Raw genomic sequence first — 19,224 nt, 5'->3', positions numbered from 1 at the left:
GGAGCAGATGGACAGCCTCTCTGCTCTCTGCTGTATTGTGTTCACATCTACTCTCTCCCTCTTTCTCTCTTTCTCTTTTATCTGTCCCTCTTTCTCCGCTTTTCCCCTCAGCCTTTTCTTCCCTCATGTCTTCCTCTTTTTCACCACTCTTTTCTTCCTCTTCCTCCGTCTCTCACCCTCTGTTGTCTTGTAGCAGATGGCAGCGTGGGGCAGCAGCAGCAGCAACAGAGCATAAGCCAGAGTTTGAGCAGGAGATGGGAAGAGGAGAAGGGGGTTGTGGAAAGAGGAGGAGGAGAAGGGGGGGGGGGGGGGGGGGGGTCAGGCATATGGAGAGCCTGGTTAAGGGGCCCCCTCAGAGGGAGTGTGTACGTGCGTGTGGTAGTGTGGTGAATAGAGAAGGGGGAGCGGTAGGATACAATAGATGTCCATTAAGACAGAGATTTGACTCTAATAGACAGAGAAGGGGAGAGACAGACAGACAGAGTAGGCAAACATGCAGAATGGTGCAAAGAAAGACATGGAAATGGCGCTCTTTTGGCAATTTTTCTTTTGAAGAATTTGCAACTTCCATTCTATGACTGATAACAACGTCAAACTTTCCGTTACTTATGTAGCAAAACTGGCATGTTCCAGCAACAACAATAGTAAAAATAGATGCAAATGGGGGTTATGTAAATTGATCACAAATGACTAATTCAGCAGAGAACGAGGCAAAATTGGTGCTTGCATAGTGTAAGAAATTGTATGGATTCAAACACTGGCTGTGTATGAAATCACTCCCTATTTACTATATAGTGCACTTTATTCACCCCTCGCCATTTTATGTGAATGTCCAGCATGTGTAGCATTTAGTGTCCTCAAAATTCAAACAATGGAATGTGTTGCATTTTATAGATGAAATAACAACGTCGTACCAGTGATGACATAGAGTGAAGATCTCACCTTAAAGTAAACTGCTGAGTGTCCATTATGAATGTGGTAGTGAACAAGGGAATGATTTTGGTCACAAGAAAAAAAGGATGTAATTTCCCAGTCCTAAAGGTAATCTCACCCACCTATCATCTTCATAGCAGGCATCTATAACCAGGGAGGTCAATGAGCAGACGCCTTGTGTCAGGGGACAGACCAGTACACACACACACACACACACACACACAGACACAAACACACACACATAAAAGGGATATGATGGGCTCCCCTTCTCTGTCTCCAGCTGACATCACACACATGCTGAACGTCCCCTCACACACAGCTCTTTGTCTGGGCACGCTGTGTGTGTTTGGAAGATGAATGTGTGTGTTCTAACGGATTGGGTCCTGGGTCAACCACTGCATCACTCCTCCAGACACACATGCCCACACGCTCACACATAGACACGGCTATTGATCCAATGCCTACACATGGGGGAGCATGGGCAAGCTAAAAATGCATCCTCTCTCTCTCACACACACACGTAGAGGGAAAGACACACACAAATCATGTTGAGCAGTGATTGCAGTTAGACAGAGTGTTTTGCTGGTTATCTGTCCAGTTCTCTGGACGTGCCAAATGTGGCTCTTAATCCATTTCACTATCTGTGGGGAGAGATAAGCCAGAGCTTTTCCAGGAGTACAGGCCAGGCTGTGTGTTGTTGTTGTGGTGTGTGTGTGTGTGTGGGTGTACATGTGTGTAGTGGTGGGTCTACGCAAAACCCTGATGCTAGACACACACTTATCTTTTCTTGACAGCCCCTCTGCTTGGTGGTCCCCCTGGCTGTGTGTGTGCGTGTGTGTGTGTGTGTGTGTATGTGCTGCTTGGTGGTCTCCCAGCCGTGTTTGGGATTATTATGTGTTAGTCAAGTGCATTCATAAGGAAATTAATGCTGCCACAGTTGCCACGCCAAGTGTGTGCGCATGCTATACGCACGTACATGCGTGTGTGAAATGGTTAGCCTTTTGATGGGAGTTTTTTTATCCCTGGCTGAGATGGCGGTTGGTGACCTGGGGGACTTGATGAGCTCATAAAATAGGAGTGTGTGTGTGTGTCTGTGTGTGTGTGTGTGAGTGTGTGTGAGTGTGCCTGCTTGTGTGTATGTGAAGCATTGTGCTTACCCACAGAAAGCAATCCTTGACTGATTTATGAAAGTGTATGAACATGAAATGATCACCTCTAATATAGCCTGACCAAACTGTCATATTGGAGTTATTTTGGTCTCCCCCATTCCGTTGAAAAAAAGGCTTTTATTTTGGTGTGTGTGCGTCCTCAGTGTGCAGTCTTTGAGAATATGAGCTGGGAATGCTTTAAGGGGCGTTTCCCTGTAGTCGATGGGGGATGGGACGTGTGTATATTTCTGTGTGTGTGTGTGTGTGTGTGTGTGCTTGCACGTTGGGGAGGGGTGAGTGATTTAGCACCACTGAAACACCAGCTGTCCATCTGTGTCTGACCCCCATACACACCCTGTACACACTTGAAACACACACCGACACCTGCACACACACACACACACACACACATCTCCTCGCATCTAACCTCTGATCTGCTCTTGAGTATCTCTCAAACCTGAAGTAAGTCGAGACAAAACACAATCTGTTCATCCGTCTTTCTCCCACCAAACCCACACACAAATATACACACACACTCTACATTACACTATGCAAGATTGCTCCCTAATCAGCTCTGCAGTAGTGCTGCTGCTGCTGCTGCTGCTGCTGCAGTGTATCCACAATGAACGACTCTGCAAGGTCACTCCTAGTGAGCACACATACATGCACACACCCAGACACACACAGTCACACAAAGAAACCCTGGAGGCTGGCAGAAGAAGAGATGAACTTTGACCCTGCCGGACATTCAGAAGTTGAGGCGATAGCTGGACTCCACACAGTTGTGTAAGCTTGTGTGTCTGTGTGTGTGTGTCTCCATGTGTGTGTGTGCTGTATTGTTTGTTTGTGCGAGTGGGTCAGGGTTGAGACAACTGGAGTCTGGCCTTTGCTTTCTTCCCCTCAGGGCTGGATTTGGTGTCTATGAGTGTGTGTTTGTGCTGACCATTTGGTTGGAACTGTAGCTAATTTCTCAATCAGACACACACATACCATCTTCTCAATCTGTCCCAAAGGTCAAGCCCTATTCATTTACTATTGTGCCCAGTCCCAGTGGGTTGCTGTTCCTCTTTGGGCAGATGAAGGCAGAATATAATAGCCAGTCCAGCTCAAGTTACAATTTATTGAAGATCTGAAGCTACTTGCACTTTAAGAAATGCCATTGGCTCAGTCAGGGAGCAGCTTCCAATGAACATTATAGCATTTTACATTGGCAACGAATAATTAGCTCTTAAGAATCGTAATAAGATTTACAGGATGTTTTACAGCTGATAGTGTTTTTTACATTAATATGTAGTCATTCTTAGAATTATACAAAACTAACTTTGTGTCGTCAAGAGAACATCGTCACCCTCTATGGCAACATCATTGTAAGTGTAGACTCTGTAAAAAACTTACGCAGGCCTGAATTTGTTTTTTGGACAGCGGTTGACTGTGACTCACGTAACTGTGGGATTTGTTGGAGGGCGGCCATGTTTGATGTCCTCTGTGGTCACGGATGATGTGGAGTCGCAGCGTCATGTGTTCCTGGTGGCCGCTTTGTTAGTGTGGCTCCATCATGCCTCTGCCCCTGTGGTTAGTCAGCGTGTACGTGTGTGTGTGCCTGCGTGTATGAGTGTGTGTACGAGGAGAAGTGTATTCTGTGGTTTTGAGAGGAGGTCCAGCAGGGATAGAGGGCGATGTTCGGTGCAGGGAGGGCAGAAAAGGGAATGATTGGAGTCAAAGGAAAGGAGAAGCAGGCGCAGAGTATTGACTTTCACTGTGTCTCACTTGAAGTGTAAGTGTGTTTGTCAGTGAAATCTGATGGCCCCATCAGCTGTCTGGGTCGCGCCTGTCAGAAGGGGTGTGTGTGTGTGTGTGTGTGCGTGTGTGTGTGTGTGTGTGTGTGTGCGTGTGTGTGTGTGTGTGTGTGTGTGTGTGTGTGTGTGTGTGTGTGTCTGAAAGCAAGAGAGATGACAGTGGAGAGGTGATGTCCAATACTCCTCTTACAAAAATCCTTTTTCTTTTTTCCAGTCTGTCATCGTCATTTTATCGACTTAAATGGCATAACAGATGTTCACAACAATATTTTTAAACCATGTTAACATTTTTGATTAGCTGGTTTGAAAACATACTGTATTCAATCAATTAATCAATTTTATTTAAAGTGCAGAATCACCATGCAGCATGGTCCCAAAGCAAAACCCCCACTACCTGGTATAAAACATTTTATATTAAAAACGTCTAATCATACAGATCATTGAAAAGCTGCTAAGCCGGAGCTTTTAAGACATTTGCGTGTCATTTGGCCCAGTTTTTCATGTTTTTGCACCAGGCTTTGTAAAATAATCAGTCTGTAGTTGTGCTGTTTATTTATGTTCGTTGTCTCTTAAGTATGGATGCGACATGAATAAATGATATAAATGTGTCTGTCTGTCCTTCTGTCAGTGTGTCGGTCCCTTGGGGCGGCTCAGACTAAACAAACAGCTGTGTTTATGAAGCAGGGAAGAGCCACAAGGGTCTTCTGTTTAGTGGTCCATTTCAACACACACGCACACATATGCTCACATGCGCACACACACACATACACACTCCCGAATGCCCTGTGCTCCTCATCTTTTACCTGCCCTGCTCTGTTGCGTTTTTCGCCCTGCTCTCTCGCTCTCTCTCTCTCTCTCTCTCTCTCTCTCTCTCTCTCTCTCTCTCTCTCTCTCTCTCTCTGCCCCCACTGCTCCTCAGTGTAGTGCTCGCTCACTCGCTCACTCTCAGACCGAGAGGAATGCCACTCCGTGTGACCTCTCACCTACAACAAGGAGGGGTGCCGGTTTAGACAAGGGAGCGAGGGGGCAGCTGCAATCATGTGCCCAGGGCTGGAAGGAAACACACACACACACACACACGCACACACACACACACACACACACACACACACACACACACACACACACACACACACACACACACACACAGCCAGGTTATTAGCTAGAATACACACACTCTAATTCTAACATAGTTTTGTAGGCACTGATGCAGCTCTGGATGTGGTGCACTTCTTCTCCCACCTCTCGTTGTGACTGTCTGAGAAAGTGTAGGATGCTATGCTTTGGTCTCTGTGTGCGTATGTGAACGCGAGAGTGGAGTGCAGCCTAATACAAAGGCGTTATTGTTGGTACGAGGGGGCCCTGAGGGGAGGCAAGCAGTCTGATTGGTTAAGACTATTGTGTCTCACTTTTGCTCATTCTCCCCGTCACTGAGGATGTCATAAAGTGGCTCTCTAACGCTCTCTCTTGCAAGCTGGGGATCATCTGAGGACTTAAGATATTCACAGACAAAGCAATGAAAGTGTTACTTCGCAAGCTTTAAACTTGAAGTGCAGAATCAAGAGTCATTTTTCAAAACAGTAATTCTTAATTAATAATTATGACAATTTCCTAAAGCCCAAGGTAGCATCTTCAAATTGCTTTTCTTTCCAGCCAACAGTCCAAAGATATTCAAGAGAAAAAGTATAAATCCTCACATTTGCAAAGCTCATAATAGCATGTTTGTCATTTTTGCTGGATAAATGACTGAAACGAGTATCGGTATTGTTGACACACTATCTGTTTTAAAAAAACTATAAAAGACAAAAACAAAAGCTAATTCACTTTCTGGCGATTTATTAATCAATTACTTTCAGCAGCACAATGTCTTTGTGTTTCCTGCATCAAATTGTAAAATATAAAAAGTATTTTTTCACATACAAATCTTTTAGTGTAATAGAGCATCATATGACAATGGAGACACCAGTTCTTGAGTTTTTAAATCCCAAATATGTACAGAAACGTACAGGTGATTTGGTAATTAATGAATGCGAATCACCTCAGTAACTAGACAACGATGCGTTAGAGTGCATTATTTTTGATTAACTAGTCAGTGAGTGAGGCTTCGCTGTTGCAGACCACGGTTTGCCAGAGAGGAAGTGTTTAATCTCAGCACAGCTTCTGTCTTGAATTACCCATCATTCCACACAGGAAGCCATCCCTTAGGATTTAGAGCAGCTCATTGGCTGTTAATTGTTTCCTGTTGTACAGAAGTGGTACGATTGGGTCATATGGTGCACAGAGCACTGTGAACAACACGTTCCTTTGGTTTTGTACTGTCTGCTGTGCACATGTATGTAGGTTTGTGTACCGGTAATTTCCTTAAACAGCATTCAGTCTATTCATGAAACCCTCCAACTTGTATTACACTTGTTCTTATGCTTCCCCGTGGAGAGCGATAATATGCGTGTGTACGTGTCTCGTTGCTTGTGTATATTTTCTTTGTGTTGAGCATGCTGTCACTGGAGGTTCGGGCCACATCCATGAAAGGAACAATTGGTACATAATTGCTGTAATAATCGCTATGAAAAAACTCTTTTAATGTGGTTCTTAGCGCTATTCACAAGCAGGACACACATATGCCCTCACACACACCATTAATGCTAATAGCGGGGATTAGATGTATACTTTGTGTAGCATGTAAATGTTTCTGTCATTACTGAGCCGGTGAAAACCTCCAATTGCACCGTAATAACATGCTTCGGTTCAGCCAATCACAGGCTTTTGTTCAGATTGAGTCATCTACGTCTGAGCGTGTCTGAAGAGAGTGTGACAAGGAGACTCTTGGGTGTTTCGCTGCTATCTTTAGGAACACTCCAATCTGAAGGATTACCGCTGTGGACGTAGGAGGGAACATTTTGCTTGGGACCTACTGCTGTGCATTAAATGTGGTGTCTGCCTTACAGTTATTTAAAGGACAAATGTGCTGTAGATCGAATACTTGATCATAACCTGCAGGGAGGGAACATAACAGCATGTAGAAAAGAAAGTGCTGCAGAAAAAGTTTGATTTTGGCTTGAATAATCAAGCCAGTTTTCTTTAACTGTATCTCTAGGCTGAACACATAGTTGTAGAATTGCAGCATTAGTCCAAGAGTGGAAGTTTTGAACGGAGCCCAATTTCCAAACTTTCCCACCCAACTTTCCCAGAAGATGCTTTGTCTGGCACAGATGCCACCAGATCTGAGATAGAGTGAAGCATGCTGAGTGAAAATAGACATACAGACACACACATTCACACAATTTTAGGCAGTGGGCCCTGATCCCAGTGATCCACAAACTGTCCCACCTTGACACCCCCTCATCTTTTCTCCCCCTTCTCCTCCCCCTTTTCTCTCCCCTGCTGTGGGTCTCCTCGGGCGCATGAATGGAAGTCTTTATTCCCGGGAGAACTGGTGGGAAGAACGAGAGAACGAGAAACATGGATGAGGGGGGGGTGGCAGGGAGGGAGGGGGAGGTCTGTGAGAGTGGCCACAAGATCAACACAGTGCCTCTTTTCTCCTCCATCGCTTTTCCCTCCTTTTCTCTGCATCCCCCTCATACACCCCCCCCCCCCCTCTCCCTCGCCTTCTACCCCGTTTTAAGTGCTGTGGACACAAAGCCGTGTTAGTATTCATGGTGTTTGTTTGCAGAGGAGCTGTGTGTGTCAGTGTGTGTGTGTGTGTGTGTGTGTGAGTGTGTGTGTGTGTGTGTGTGTGTGTGTGTGTGTGTCCAGAGCTGTCACAAACACAGATCACAGCGAAGCAGCGCTCTGAATGGAGCTGGAGAGAAGGGGGGTAGGGGGTAGTTCCCACAGGGGAGAATGGTCAGCTCCAGAAAAGAGAAAAGAAGAAGAAAAGGAGGGATGTGATAAGGGGGGGGGGGGGGGGGGGCAGTGCACAAGGCCACAGGGGCAGAGGGAGACAGCATGGTGTCAAAGCCAAGGGGAGTGTGTGTGTGTGAGTGTTGGTGACAAGCAGAGGGAGAGAGAAAGAGAGAGAGAGAGAGAGGATCATATCAATCATAATGTTTCGGAGGGAACTAGTTGTTAACGGGTCTAGGCACCTCTCTTCTTGTTTTTCTGCTGGTCCTCTTCTTCCCTCCCTCTCTGCCGCTCTCATTCTTTCAGTAACCCCCTCCCTTCCCATTTATCCCTCTCTGTCTCTCTCTGTCTCTCTCTCTCTCTCTCTCTCTCTCTCTCTCTCTCTCTTTCTCTTTGTGTGTCTCTCTGGACAGCTGCCCAGTTCCATACACAGGGAAAAATGAAACACTCTAACCACCGGGCGGGCAGCCAAATAAAAGGCTGCGAAAAACTATTTGAAGGGCAGGGTGTTTGTGTGTGTCTGTGTGTGCGTGCATGGAGTTTGTGTATATGTTTGTTGGTGTATATGTGTGCTGGGTTGTGAGATTTGGGTGTGCCTGTTTAGGGTGTTCTTTCTCAGTATAATGGTGCAGCCAGGGTGCTCTGTGTGTGTGTGTGTGCGTGTGTGTGTGTGTGTGTGTGTGTGTGTGTGTGTGTGTGTGTGTGTGTGTGTGTGTGTGTGTGTGTGTGTGTGAGGGAGAAGTTCCACTCAGAGTTTCAGTTTATTCAACAGTGGAAAACGAGAGGCTGCAGGAGAGGAAAGGACAGGAGAGGCCGTCACATACCTCCCCTCACATCAAATTGGAGTTCAACTTTTTACATCCAGATCTCCTTTTACAGCAGCCTGCTAAGTGCAAACGTTACATTCAGACACATGAATTTGTCAGTAAATATATGCTGACTCATTTGCAAAGTGCCTTTCAGTTGGGTAGCTGCAGCACTTAGTCACATATTATCCCTGACCTTATCTGACGGTTACATCACCAGTGGAAAGGAATGTGCAGCTCCATATCTGCCTGCATTCGGGTGTTGGAGAGCCTGTGTGTGACTGGCACCGGTCCATGTTGTTACAGTGCTGACCCAGAGGAAGACATCCTAGAAATGGTTGTTGAACTAGCTGTGGAGTACGACCCTTAACCCCTGAATACAGCCCTGAGAGCCTCGAGTGAGGGAGAGTGCATCAAATGGGTTCAGGACTAAACATGCCTTGGGTCTGTTTTCTGCTGGCCTTTCTCCTTATCTACATTTGATCAGAGGGGAGAAGAAGGACAGTGTGGAAAAGGTTGAAGCCTCACAGCTATTGTGCTTGTGGGCCGCTCCAGGGTCAGAGTCCATGGCTAGTGCTGATTCTCCTGACCGCTGCCCCCTGCTGCAGGCCACCAGTAGCACAGTCGACTATTTACTCAGCACATGACATGACAGGAGCAGAGTAATGTACTGTATGCACAACAGAGAAAAATCTGAATCAATTTGTTCAGCACAATGTTTTTTTCTGTGGCATTGGTGAAGCTGTGTAGAGAGTTTTAAAACAAATGATAAGGACAACAACTTCAATACAGTGATAAAAGGGTATTTCAAAACATGCAATAGAGAAAAGTGCACAGCACACATCACAATATTGAGTAATTATCATATGACAACCTGTCAAGATGTATCAGTGAGTTAGGTTGACCCTGTCTAGGGAAGACAACGAGAATAAGGAGTTTTTTTCACACCATGATTACTACAACAACCACGGGAGTACCTCAGTCCATATGACCACTATTTATATCAGCTTGTATGAATATAAGAGTTTATTTTTCCTTGAAATGCCTCTTGGAGTGTGAGAGGAGGAGAGGAGCAGAGAGGGGGAGAGGGGAGGAGAGGGTTGTTGAGGGGCGGAAACTAAGAACAAAAAGCTGAACTGGTGCCAATAACCCAACCATAACCAGCGGGGGGGGCTCCCTATTTCTGTTTGTGCACTTCTATCTCTTGTAGGAAAGGTGTCCATGCCTCCTCTTTTTATTATCTCTCTCTGTTGGTTTTGTGGTAGGTTTTTTTATATATATGTGTGTGTGTGTGTGTGTGTGTGTGTGTGTGTATGTCTGTCTCACTCTAACCACCTCAATCTCCCTGTCCGTCTCTTTTTCTGTGGCCTCCTTGAACCTGAAACAGCAGGTATTCTAGGACAGGTTAAATGAGAAAGCATGTGTGTATCAGGTGTCGGTCATCTTATCTTTCAGTGGACTCACAGCGTCTCCTCTCCAGTGTCACTGTGCACACACACACACACACACACACACACACACACACACACATTCACACGTATACACTCAAACATACATCTCAGAACTGAAAGGGTACCACAGCAGTCAGTGTTCAGGAGATAAATGAGAGCACATGTAGTTTCTGCCATGGTTAATCATTTACGCCGCTCAGTGTTTGCTTGTCTGTGTGCAGTGTGTGTTTTCATCCATGTGCTGGGCATTCACGTGTGTTATTTTGCGCTTGTGAGTTTTTGCAGCTTGCATCTGGCCGACAAACAGCTTCTGCAGCCAGTGTGGAAGTACAACATTTGTCTAACTGCCTTAATACTGATGGGGCAGCAGAACGAGAGAGAGAGGAATGGATAGTGATAGAGAAAGGACTCGAAAGTGGCTAATGAAATGAAGGCAGAACAGGACATTGGCAGGATCAAAGATAGAAGAGATTAATTGCTTGTTCTTGCAAATATGTGCACTGCGATGTGAACTGCGTACATTTTATGTTCCATTACTGTGTGTGTGTATAAGTGTGTGTAAATCTGCAAAGAGAGAGAGCTAATCATCTGGCACGGTGCCGATCCATCGAGACTAAAATTGGATGCCTGACTCTGTTACATTAGCATTTTGTGCAACTATGTGTGAGGCCAGGATTTCATAAAGCCTTTGAAACGTGTACATCTACTGTATGCATGTGTGAGTGTCTGTGTGTGTGCGCATGCACGCCTGTGTGTGTATGCTGAGAGGTAGGCCTGTGGTTAGGTTACATCTCCCTGCAGCGCAGCAGAACAGTGTCTTGTTGCGTCATACTGAGTCTGTTAATAACAGGCTAAACCACAAAGGCCATCCGCTGCTCTATTTCTCATCTTCCAGCAGTGCTATTATGCAGCAGTGATACATTAAGCTGGGTTATATTGTCTAATACAGTATATTAAGCTTTTACATCTTCAGTTTTACATGGACAAATGTAAACCGGTGACTGAGCGAAGGTTGACTTCAGATTTGAGGCCCATCGCTGGAAAAATGTACATAAATTGTTCAATAGTTTCAGGACATAAATTGTATAAGCAGTTTAGGGGTTGGTCAATATGATGATGATTGTAAGTTACAGTTGTGAACAGTGCAGGAGAGTTATGTTATGATGTTATATCATTGTGGGTCTAGGGCAGTCACGGACACGGCTGAGCTAGGCTACTGTGTTTAATACCGTGTGCAGTCAAACACCCGCAATTCCATCACCCCAGCTCTCACAGCATGCTACATCCTTGACACAGGAATTGAATTGCTCTGTAAACAAGCCTTTTGTTTAGTTGCACACTGTTTGCTCATGCACACAAGATGTATTAAAAGCTTCAGTCCTGCCGTGAGTGTCATATCTGACCACAACAAATCACTGATTTGGAAGGTGCTGACAAAAAGAAACTGGATGCAGAACTGGATTCTGTGCGACACACTGTGTGTATTATCTATGTGGGGATAGGCTGATGTTATGAAGACATGAAATAGAGTATTAATTGTTTTATGACCCCATCATTGTGATGTCATTTGTCTATCCCTGCAGCTATAAAAAGCTGTCTTGTGATTGCAGTTTGTATGTAGTAACCAGTCTTTGTTTCTCTTTTCTGTCGTCCCCAGACATACGAGCGCCAGTTCAGAATGCCTGAGCAGAAAGAGGGAGGCCTGCTGCAACTACTGGGAGATCACACTCTGCCCAAACACCAGCTTCGCGGCTCCCTCCCTCCTGCACACACACAGCAAACACATCACACCCTCACACAGCAATTCCTACACGCTCATGGACATCAACACCAAATCAATCCAGACTGGATCGCGTCTTCAGCACCTTCTGCATCCCCGGCCAATCCTGCAGATTCTGAGCCATTCAGAGAACTGGCAAGAGCCAATAGGAGCTCTTCGCTTGATCCAACCCAACCTTTCTCACGAACAGCTACACGAAGCCCCTCACCTCAGAGATCCCTGACTCCAGACCTGCAGTTGCCAGTGGTTACAGATGCCAGTATTCTCAACCTGACCTCTCTCAGCAGGTATGAATCGTTCTCTTGTGAGGCGTTATCATGATCCAAACATAAATACTGTACACTGCACCGGGGATGGGAGAGAGTCGATACAATGCTGTATTGTCATATTTTGTGTAGCAATATTATATACTTTCAGGACAGTGATTCTTTTTTTATTTGTCTCATTTGCTATTATAATGGAAATTTAAAGGGGGAAGTGAAAACTTAATTTCATTTGGTGAAACAGACACAATTGGGATTCAAGTTAGGTAATAATTGAATTGCAGGATATATTATTGTATAACACAATAAAAGTAAAAAAAATGTGGTACATAGTCTTTGTAAATTAGAAAACATGTATTATCTCTCCCTCCATTCCACTCACCATTCACCATTCTTTCTCTGTATATATCTCTCCAGGGGGAGGGGGTTGCAAGAGGTCAGTGAGCAGCTCTTTGGAAACATCAAGAGGAAGTACGGCAGGAAGGACTCCCAGAGGACGCTCTGTAATCCCCACAGTGCTGATACACCTTGGGGAAGACAGCCAGAGAAAGGATCGGAGAGCCCAACTAATTCAGAGGAGAGGCAGAAGTACAGGCAAGAGGAGACAGCTGAGCGGGTCCATGAAGATAGAGAGGAAAGGAAAAGAGAGGAAAGAGAGCGAGCGATCGTTGGGAGGAGAGGAGATGAAGAAGACAGAGGGATGCCCATGCTGACAGAGGAAGGGAAAGGAAGAAAGAGGCGGAGGAGGCCTTCTTTTGACGAGTCATTTTCTGCAGAGGAGCGATTACAGCAACGACAGGACTCTGACACTACAGAGAAGCACCAGCCTGGGGCCCCAGAACCCAAAGTAGCACATAAGATGGAGACTCACAAAAACGACTCTCGACTCACAAGTCTCGCCGATGTCAGTAGAGAGCGGATAGAAAAAGCAGAGAGAACAGATAAAGGCGATAAAAGAGAAAAGGGAGAGAGGGTAGACAGGGCAGAAAGAGGAGAGATAGTTATAAGCGGGTCTGGCCCAGAGTCAGCTTTGAGTGCAAATAGAGTGAAAAAGAACCCTGTGGGTCGTCCTAAGATCAGCACAGACACCCTTAAACACAGAGAGATGGCTTATAATCACATCAACAAAGCCAATCTTAACACGAACCCTAGACTCCCTAGCCCAAACCCCAGCCCCAGGGGCAGCATCAGTCCGAGCCCGAGAGCTAACATTAGCGCCAGTCTCAGCCCCAAACCCAGGGCGGCCTTGAGTCCCAGCCCCAGCCACAGCACCAGCTCCACAGCCAGTTCCAGAACAACCAAGGCCAAGGACAGATGGTCCTACCTGAAAGCTAAAAGCCATGCCAGCCTCACATCACCCCAGAGAGACAACCGGGGAAGCCCCTCGACCTTAGCTGACCCACCTTCAGCCTTCCCCATCACCCCCTCTAGCCCCCTCTACACCAACACTGACAGCCTGACCGTCCACGCACCTATTAAGAGGAAACGAGGACGACCCAAGAAACAGCCACTCCTAACAGTGGAGACCATCCATGAGGGCACCTCCACCTCACCTCCAAGCCCACTGGCACAGGAAACCTTTGCAGGGCTAAACCGTAGGAGGAAGACACACACACTAAACACATTAGTGCAAATGGCCTCCACGGCCACCAGCGCCAATTCTAATAGTCTGAAACTAAAGCGTGGTAGGGGCCCTTACAGACCAGTCAATAAGATGAAGCTTGGGAAAATGCAAAGCATCCTGAATGAGATCCTTTCAGGTTCCAGTCAGAACGGCACTCTGGCTCTGAAATCATCTTCTGCCCCTGTTACCTCAGCTATGAGTGCCATGGCGTCCACTATTGAGGCTCGGCTGGGAAAACAGATAAATGTCAGCAAGAGAGGAACCATCTACATTGGTAAGAAGAGAGGGCGGAAACCCAGAGCAGAAACCCAAGGCTCCAATCCTCCCAAAACCACCCGGGACAAGCCCCCCCTGTCTGTCTCTATATCCAGTCTCTATGAGAGCCCTGTAGTGCCTTCGGCCACCCTGTCTCCCAGCTCCAGTGCTCCATCCTTAAGAACCGGCCACTCTGATGCCACTATGCCCAGTTTACAGCCCATCTCAGCCCTGCCCTCCAAACCACCAGGCAGGAGCTTCCTCTCTGGCGGATGGAAACTTTCTCCTCCACGCCTTCTGGCTAATTCACCTTCCCACCTGTCAGAGGGGGCATCAGTGAAGGAGGTGACCCTGTCCCCCATCAGCGAGTCCCACAGTGAGGAGACTATTCCAAGTGACAGTGGGATTGGGACAGACAACAACAGCACCTCAGATCAAACTGAGAAGGGCTCCGCCTCTCGACGCAGGTAATTTTACAATCTTGAACTTTCATTTATATTCTTTTGTTGATTTGTATTTCAGACTGACATATATCCATAAATGTGGTGGTTTTAATGTGTTTTAATATTTCATGTTGTGTTCATACAGGTACTCATTTGATCTGTGTGGGTTTGAGGCTGCGGAGGCAGCAGCCCTGGAAGCATCCAACAGAGGGAGCAGAGCACGCTGTGAACGGCAAGTAACTGCTGGTGACAACTTCCTGTCACAACAGGAAAAGAAGCAAAAACATCATCGACGGAAGAGGAAGTGCCTACAGAGTCGGGATCATCTTCACTTTCTCTCTGAACTGGAGGAGGTAAGAAACACAATAATAAATTCTGTGTGTAATCTTTGACCAAGCACTGTAATGTGCACGTATATGATGTATTTTTCTAAATATTTCCTTTTTTCTACCTCCCTGTAGGTTGTGGTAAAGCTCCAGCAGCTCCGAGTGTCTCACAGACGATACACCTGCTTCCCCCAGCAGCCATATCCCTCCATTTTCCGCCTCAACTTCCATCATTACTATCCTGTTACCTACGACTCCTACTCCTGTGACTCCAGCTCGTACCTCCGCAGGAGCGCCGATCTGAAGGCTAAGAGGAGACGCGGCCGTCCAGCCAAAGCCAGCGAGCAAATCACATCGAAGCTGCCTTTCGTTCAAGGATATGGTTATCCGCTGGCAGGGGGAAATTACTATGCAGCACCGTATGCGATGCCTTACGCACCTCCTCTGAGTCTGGGCTACTTTCCCCCTGCTCCCCCATTTTACCTGCCCCACCACTCGCTAGGACCTGCACCCCCTTCTCCCTTCATGAGGCCTGCTGTCCCCCCTCCTAAGGCTTTCCACTCCAGTGGACACTCACAACTCCAACCAGGGGCCAAGCTTCGCAGCGCCAGTGGCCCACTCCAGGGGCCCTCTGTAAGAGGAGAGGGCCTGGGATCCCTGGGCAGTGGCAGTGCAGGTGGTATTGCTGGGGTTCGCCTCCATAAGAGGAAGCACAAGCACAAACATAAGCACAAAGATGAACCCCTTCTTTCACTGCGAGATCGGCAGGAGTTGGGTGGGCTCTTCAGCGGAGCTAAGACCAGTGCACGCCTTAGCATGCTGAGTGACAGGAGGGACTTGGTCAGTCAGGGCCCTTCAAAGCATCTGGAGAAGCAGAGGGGCAGCGGTAGAGGCTCAAGCCTGGGATCCAGCTTAGGGATGTTTGAGTCGGAGCAGCTGTCCACACACTCTCTCGCTGACAGCCAGTTCCACTCCCGTCAGACTCGACAGCCAATAAACAGCTTCATGAGCAGCTACAGTAGCCAAACCCAGCGGTCAGAGTCAGCTTCTGACCTTTTTTTGGGTTCACGGGAGGACGAGTGTGGAGGGCGGAGCCGGAAGACGAGGCTCGCTGTGTTTGGAGATCAGGGCTTAATGCCATTCCAAACTGCCAGGCAGGAGCCAGGACGGATGAACAACTGCTCTGGTCCCTCCCACAGTGGTAAGAACCACTTACATTATATTTACCTGTTCATTTTTAACTACACTGTGTATTTACAAAGGAGTGCGCTGCCCCTTCGCCATGATTATGAAGCAAAACTTACTTACTTTTGTTTCATTAGTAGTTTCAGTAGTTTTGTTTCATTAGTGAAACAAAACTACTATTGACTTCTACCGTACACAGGAGATAACCACTGAGAAGTCATTATGTGACCACACAGTTAGCCTAGGAGTTTAACATCATGTTGAAATAGCTTTGACATGGGTTGCTACGTGCACATCCAGTGCTCCCTGCAGTGAGGGAACACCGGATGAGCATACCGTTAAGCACAAGATGCTGCACTCGCGCTTTACATCTGCATCTTGCCGTTACAAGCCAGGTAGATATAATGTTAACCTGCCAACGTTGCAGAACTTATAATATGGCCAAATCAGGAGCACGTTTGCGAAAGTAATTGCTGCCCACCATATTATTCTGTTCCCTAGTGATAAAGGGCTTGTTATTTGCTGGCGTTGAGACTTAATCACATATTTAGTCAGAGTTAACAGGGTTTTCCCTATTTGAAATGTAGATGGCAGCATACTCGTCAAGGTGATTCCTATTTATAAATACGCTATGTTCAGCACTAGCAGGACTTAAAGCAGACAAAGAGGCAGGGTAGCCCCAAATTCTCACTTCCAGACTAATGTGTATTTTTGGTACATTCTGTATTCTGCTGTCTTTGAGCACATCTGGCTGGGGATAGAGAGAACGTAATGCATGGATGGAGACGACTATAATTCACCAATCTCTCCTTCCTCCCCTCCCTCCCTCCCTCCCTCCCTCCCTTCCGACTCTCCTGCCAATGCCTTTGCCAGAGATATATTATTCACACAGTGTGATTTATTTTCTACAGACACGCCGTAAAAGGCCCTTGCCTGTGTTAAAAGAGCTGGCTGGCAGCCAGGGGTTTAATGACTGGGGCCTAGTCCAGTGGTGGGGAGGAGAAGCCAGGGGCTCAGTCAGAATACACCCCCCACCCCAGGGGATCTAGGACGGATGACTCATATACACACTACCCCCCCATCCCGTGTGCTGTTATTCCTCTTCTACCTTCCATGTCCTTCCCTTCTCCCCCTATTGCTGCTTCTGCAGTTCTTGCTCCTGCTTTCCTCCTTTGCCTCTCTCCCGCAATCCCCACACTCAGACTTCCCCTTGTTCCTCTTCCTCCCCCTCCCCCTTCTAGCTCTCTTTCCTTCTTCCCTTTCTCTTTCTGCTTTTTCCCTTGGCTCCCCTCCCCCCCGTTCCCCCATTACCCTCTCTTTTCCCCGTTCTAACTGGCCCTCCTCTAGCATGACTTACTGCCTCACTTCACAGCTTTAGCCCAATTAAAACACAGGCGTGCGTGCATACATGTATACATGCACACATATTCACACATATACACACAGTTAGATAGATGCCCATCCACATGCTGATACTAATGCAACATTAATATTATTGTCTTAGCATGCAACTGTGAGTCTGTAAATCATTCTTCACTAAAACTACTTTGTAGTGATTTGATTTTGTATGCATGTGTGTGTCTGTGCTTGTGTGCGTGCTTCTACAGCAATCAGCAAGTCTCACTGCAGCTGACAGCAATCTCTCAGATGCATATTTGCATAAAAGCAGGTCATCTTCTGCTGAATTAGTGAGAATAATTGTCTTTGTGTCACAGGACCTGTTCAAACACATGCATGCACTTTCATGCAGAGAAACACTCTCACTAAATGATATACATCAAGGATGACTTTATCCTGTCTGGAACCTGGTCTGTGAGCATCTATCTCTGTGTAGTAGTGACTTCCTATTCCACAGAGAAACAGGTCCTCAGTGCTATACGGCCCCTCGCACTGCTGAAGGTCACTGGTTTTATGTTCCGTGTATGCAGCTCATAAATTTCTGCTACTTGTAGTGTGTGTGCGTGTGTGTGTGTGTGTGTGTGAGAGAGAGAGCTGAGCGTGTGCACAGCTCATAAACTACTGCTACTTAGTGCTTTCTGCATAAGACTAATTTCACTGTCTGCCCTGAATTCTTGAGCAACAATAGAGTGAGATGTTCCGCTGAGTTTTAAATGGAGGGCGGTCAGGCCTCTCTGTATTTTCCCTTTCACTTAGTTAATTAGCAAACACCTTGCCATGGAGCTATAAACTCTTAAAACTTTACATTTTTGCTTCAACATTCTGATTTGGTTTCTTTAAATGTAAAAAACATTGTGTGACAGTATCACAAATCTGTATCTGCTTGTTGTAAAATATTCTAACCCAAGATGTCATGTTTGGTGAAACAAATAGGTATATTCTTAATGTGTTATGCATCACCATTTATACACCTTGCAACCCAACTCGGCCATGTTTGTTGTATAAATTCAGGGCTTTTCTAGTTTATCGCAGTCACCATGTGTCTGAGCACTGCAGAAACCTGCTACATTGAATCAGCAGGATTCTGCAGAGAAAGAGGAGAGGAGATGGTTAGGGAATGGAGAAATAGCAGTAAAAGCTCAAGAAAAAAAAAAAGACCAGGGATGTTTTATGCACACTGCTTAGGGACTGGTGGCTGATTGTGCTTTTCCTCCATTTTGGCTGTGGCTCAGTCTGAGCCCCGGGAACAGTGCCCAGGCAGAGAGGAGGGGGGAGCTACGAAACGGGACAGAGATGGGAAACAAAAAGAATGACAGCGACGGACCAAGACCAGGAAGCGGTTTCTGAAATAGAGAAGGAAATGAAATGGTGCAGTGTTACTTGTTTAATTGAAAATTAGAGAGTAGCATGTTGCTGCCTATGAAGAGTAAAGTGGAAAAAAAGAATGAGAGTGATGGGGAAACGGGGAAGGAGACAGGATAGAACAGCGGGTAAAGGGCACACTGCCCAGTTCACCAGTGTGAAGGAAACAATATGGCTCCAGTTTCTTCTGCTCAGCCATTCTGAACTGCTGAATTCATTATTTGTGCATGATGGGCATGTGCGTGCATGTGTGTGTTTGTATTTGTGTCTGTGTGAGGACGTGCATTAAATGTGTCGATATGTGTTTGGCTTTTTGGCAGCCTGTGCTCCAGATGCGCAGGGTTGTTATTGTGTAGCGACATATTAAATGGTTGAAGGAGACATTTCTGTGGGTTTCCTGCTAGCAGAATTGGATCTCCTCCTCTCCCCTCTCCTCTCTGCTCTGTAGTAGACAATTACAGGATAGGATCTGCTCTCCTGGCTCAGCTGGGCTTTGAAAGGCTTACATGAATATGTCAAAATTAGCAGGAAGCTCTTGAAGCAAAAAGAGACATTCTCACCATGAGCTAAATTGGCTTGATGTCTTTCCTGGCCTTTCCAAGGCTGCCCATTTT

General features: G+C 46.5%; 1 protein-coding gene across 7 annotated transcripts in view; it reads left to right on the top strand.

Annotated features, from left to right (window-relative positions):
• The window catches only part of setbp1 (SET binding protein 1), a 54,389-nt gene that overhangs the window by 30,192 nt on the left and 4,973 nt on the right, over window positions 1-19,224 (top strand). For 5 of the 7 annotated variants that reach the window (XM_076098833.1, XM_076098835.1, XM_076098837.1 and 2 more), the window contains 4 exons: window positions 11,632-12,041; window positions 12,435-14,363; window positions 14,485-14,692; window positions 14,801-15,866. In XM_076098833.1, coding sequence (XP_075954948.1) covers window positions 11,632-12,041; window positions 12,435-14,363; window positions 14,485-14,692; window positions 14,801-15,866 — 3,613 coding nt within the window. Of the gene's footprint in view, window positions 1-11,631; window positions 12,042-12,434; window positions 14,364-14,484; window positions 14,693-14,800; window positions 15,867-18,480; window positions 19,209-19,224 lie in introns of those variants that run through there. The other 2 variants (XR_012956079.1, XM_076098839.1) reach the window with 2 other exon arrangements.

This window comes from Anarhichas minor, unplaced genomic scaffold (assembly GCF_050575085.1).
Source record: "Anarhichas minor isolate MPS153535 unplaced genomic scaffold, ASM5057508v1 ptg000025l, whole genome shotgun sequence".
NCBI lineage: Eukaryota > Metazoa > Chordata > Actinopteri > Perciformes > Anarhichadidae > Anarhichas > Anarhichas minor.
The sequence above is the reverse complement of the archived record's forward strand: the minus strand, read 5'-3'. Positions and strand labels throughout refer to the sequence as shown.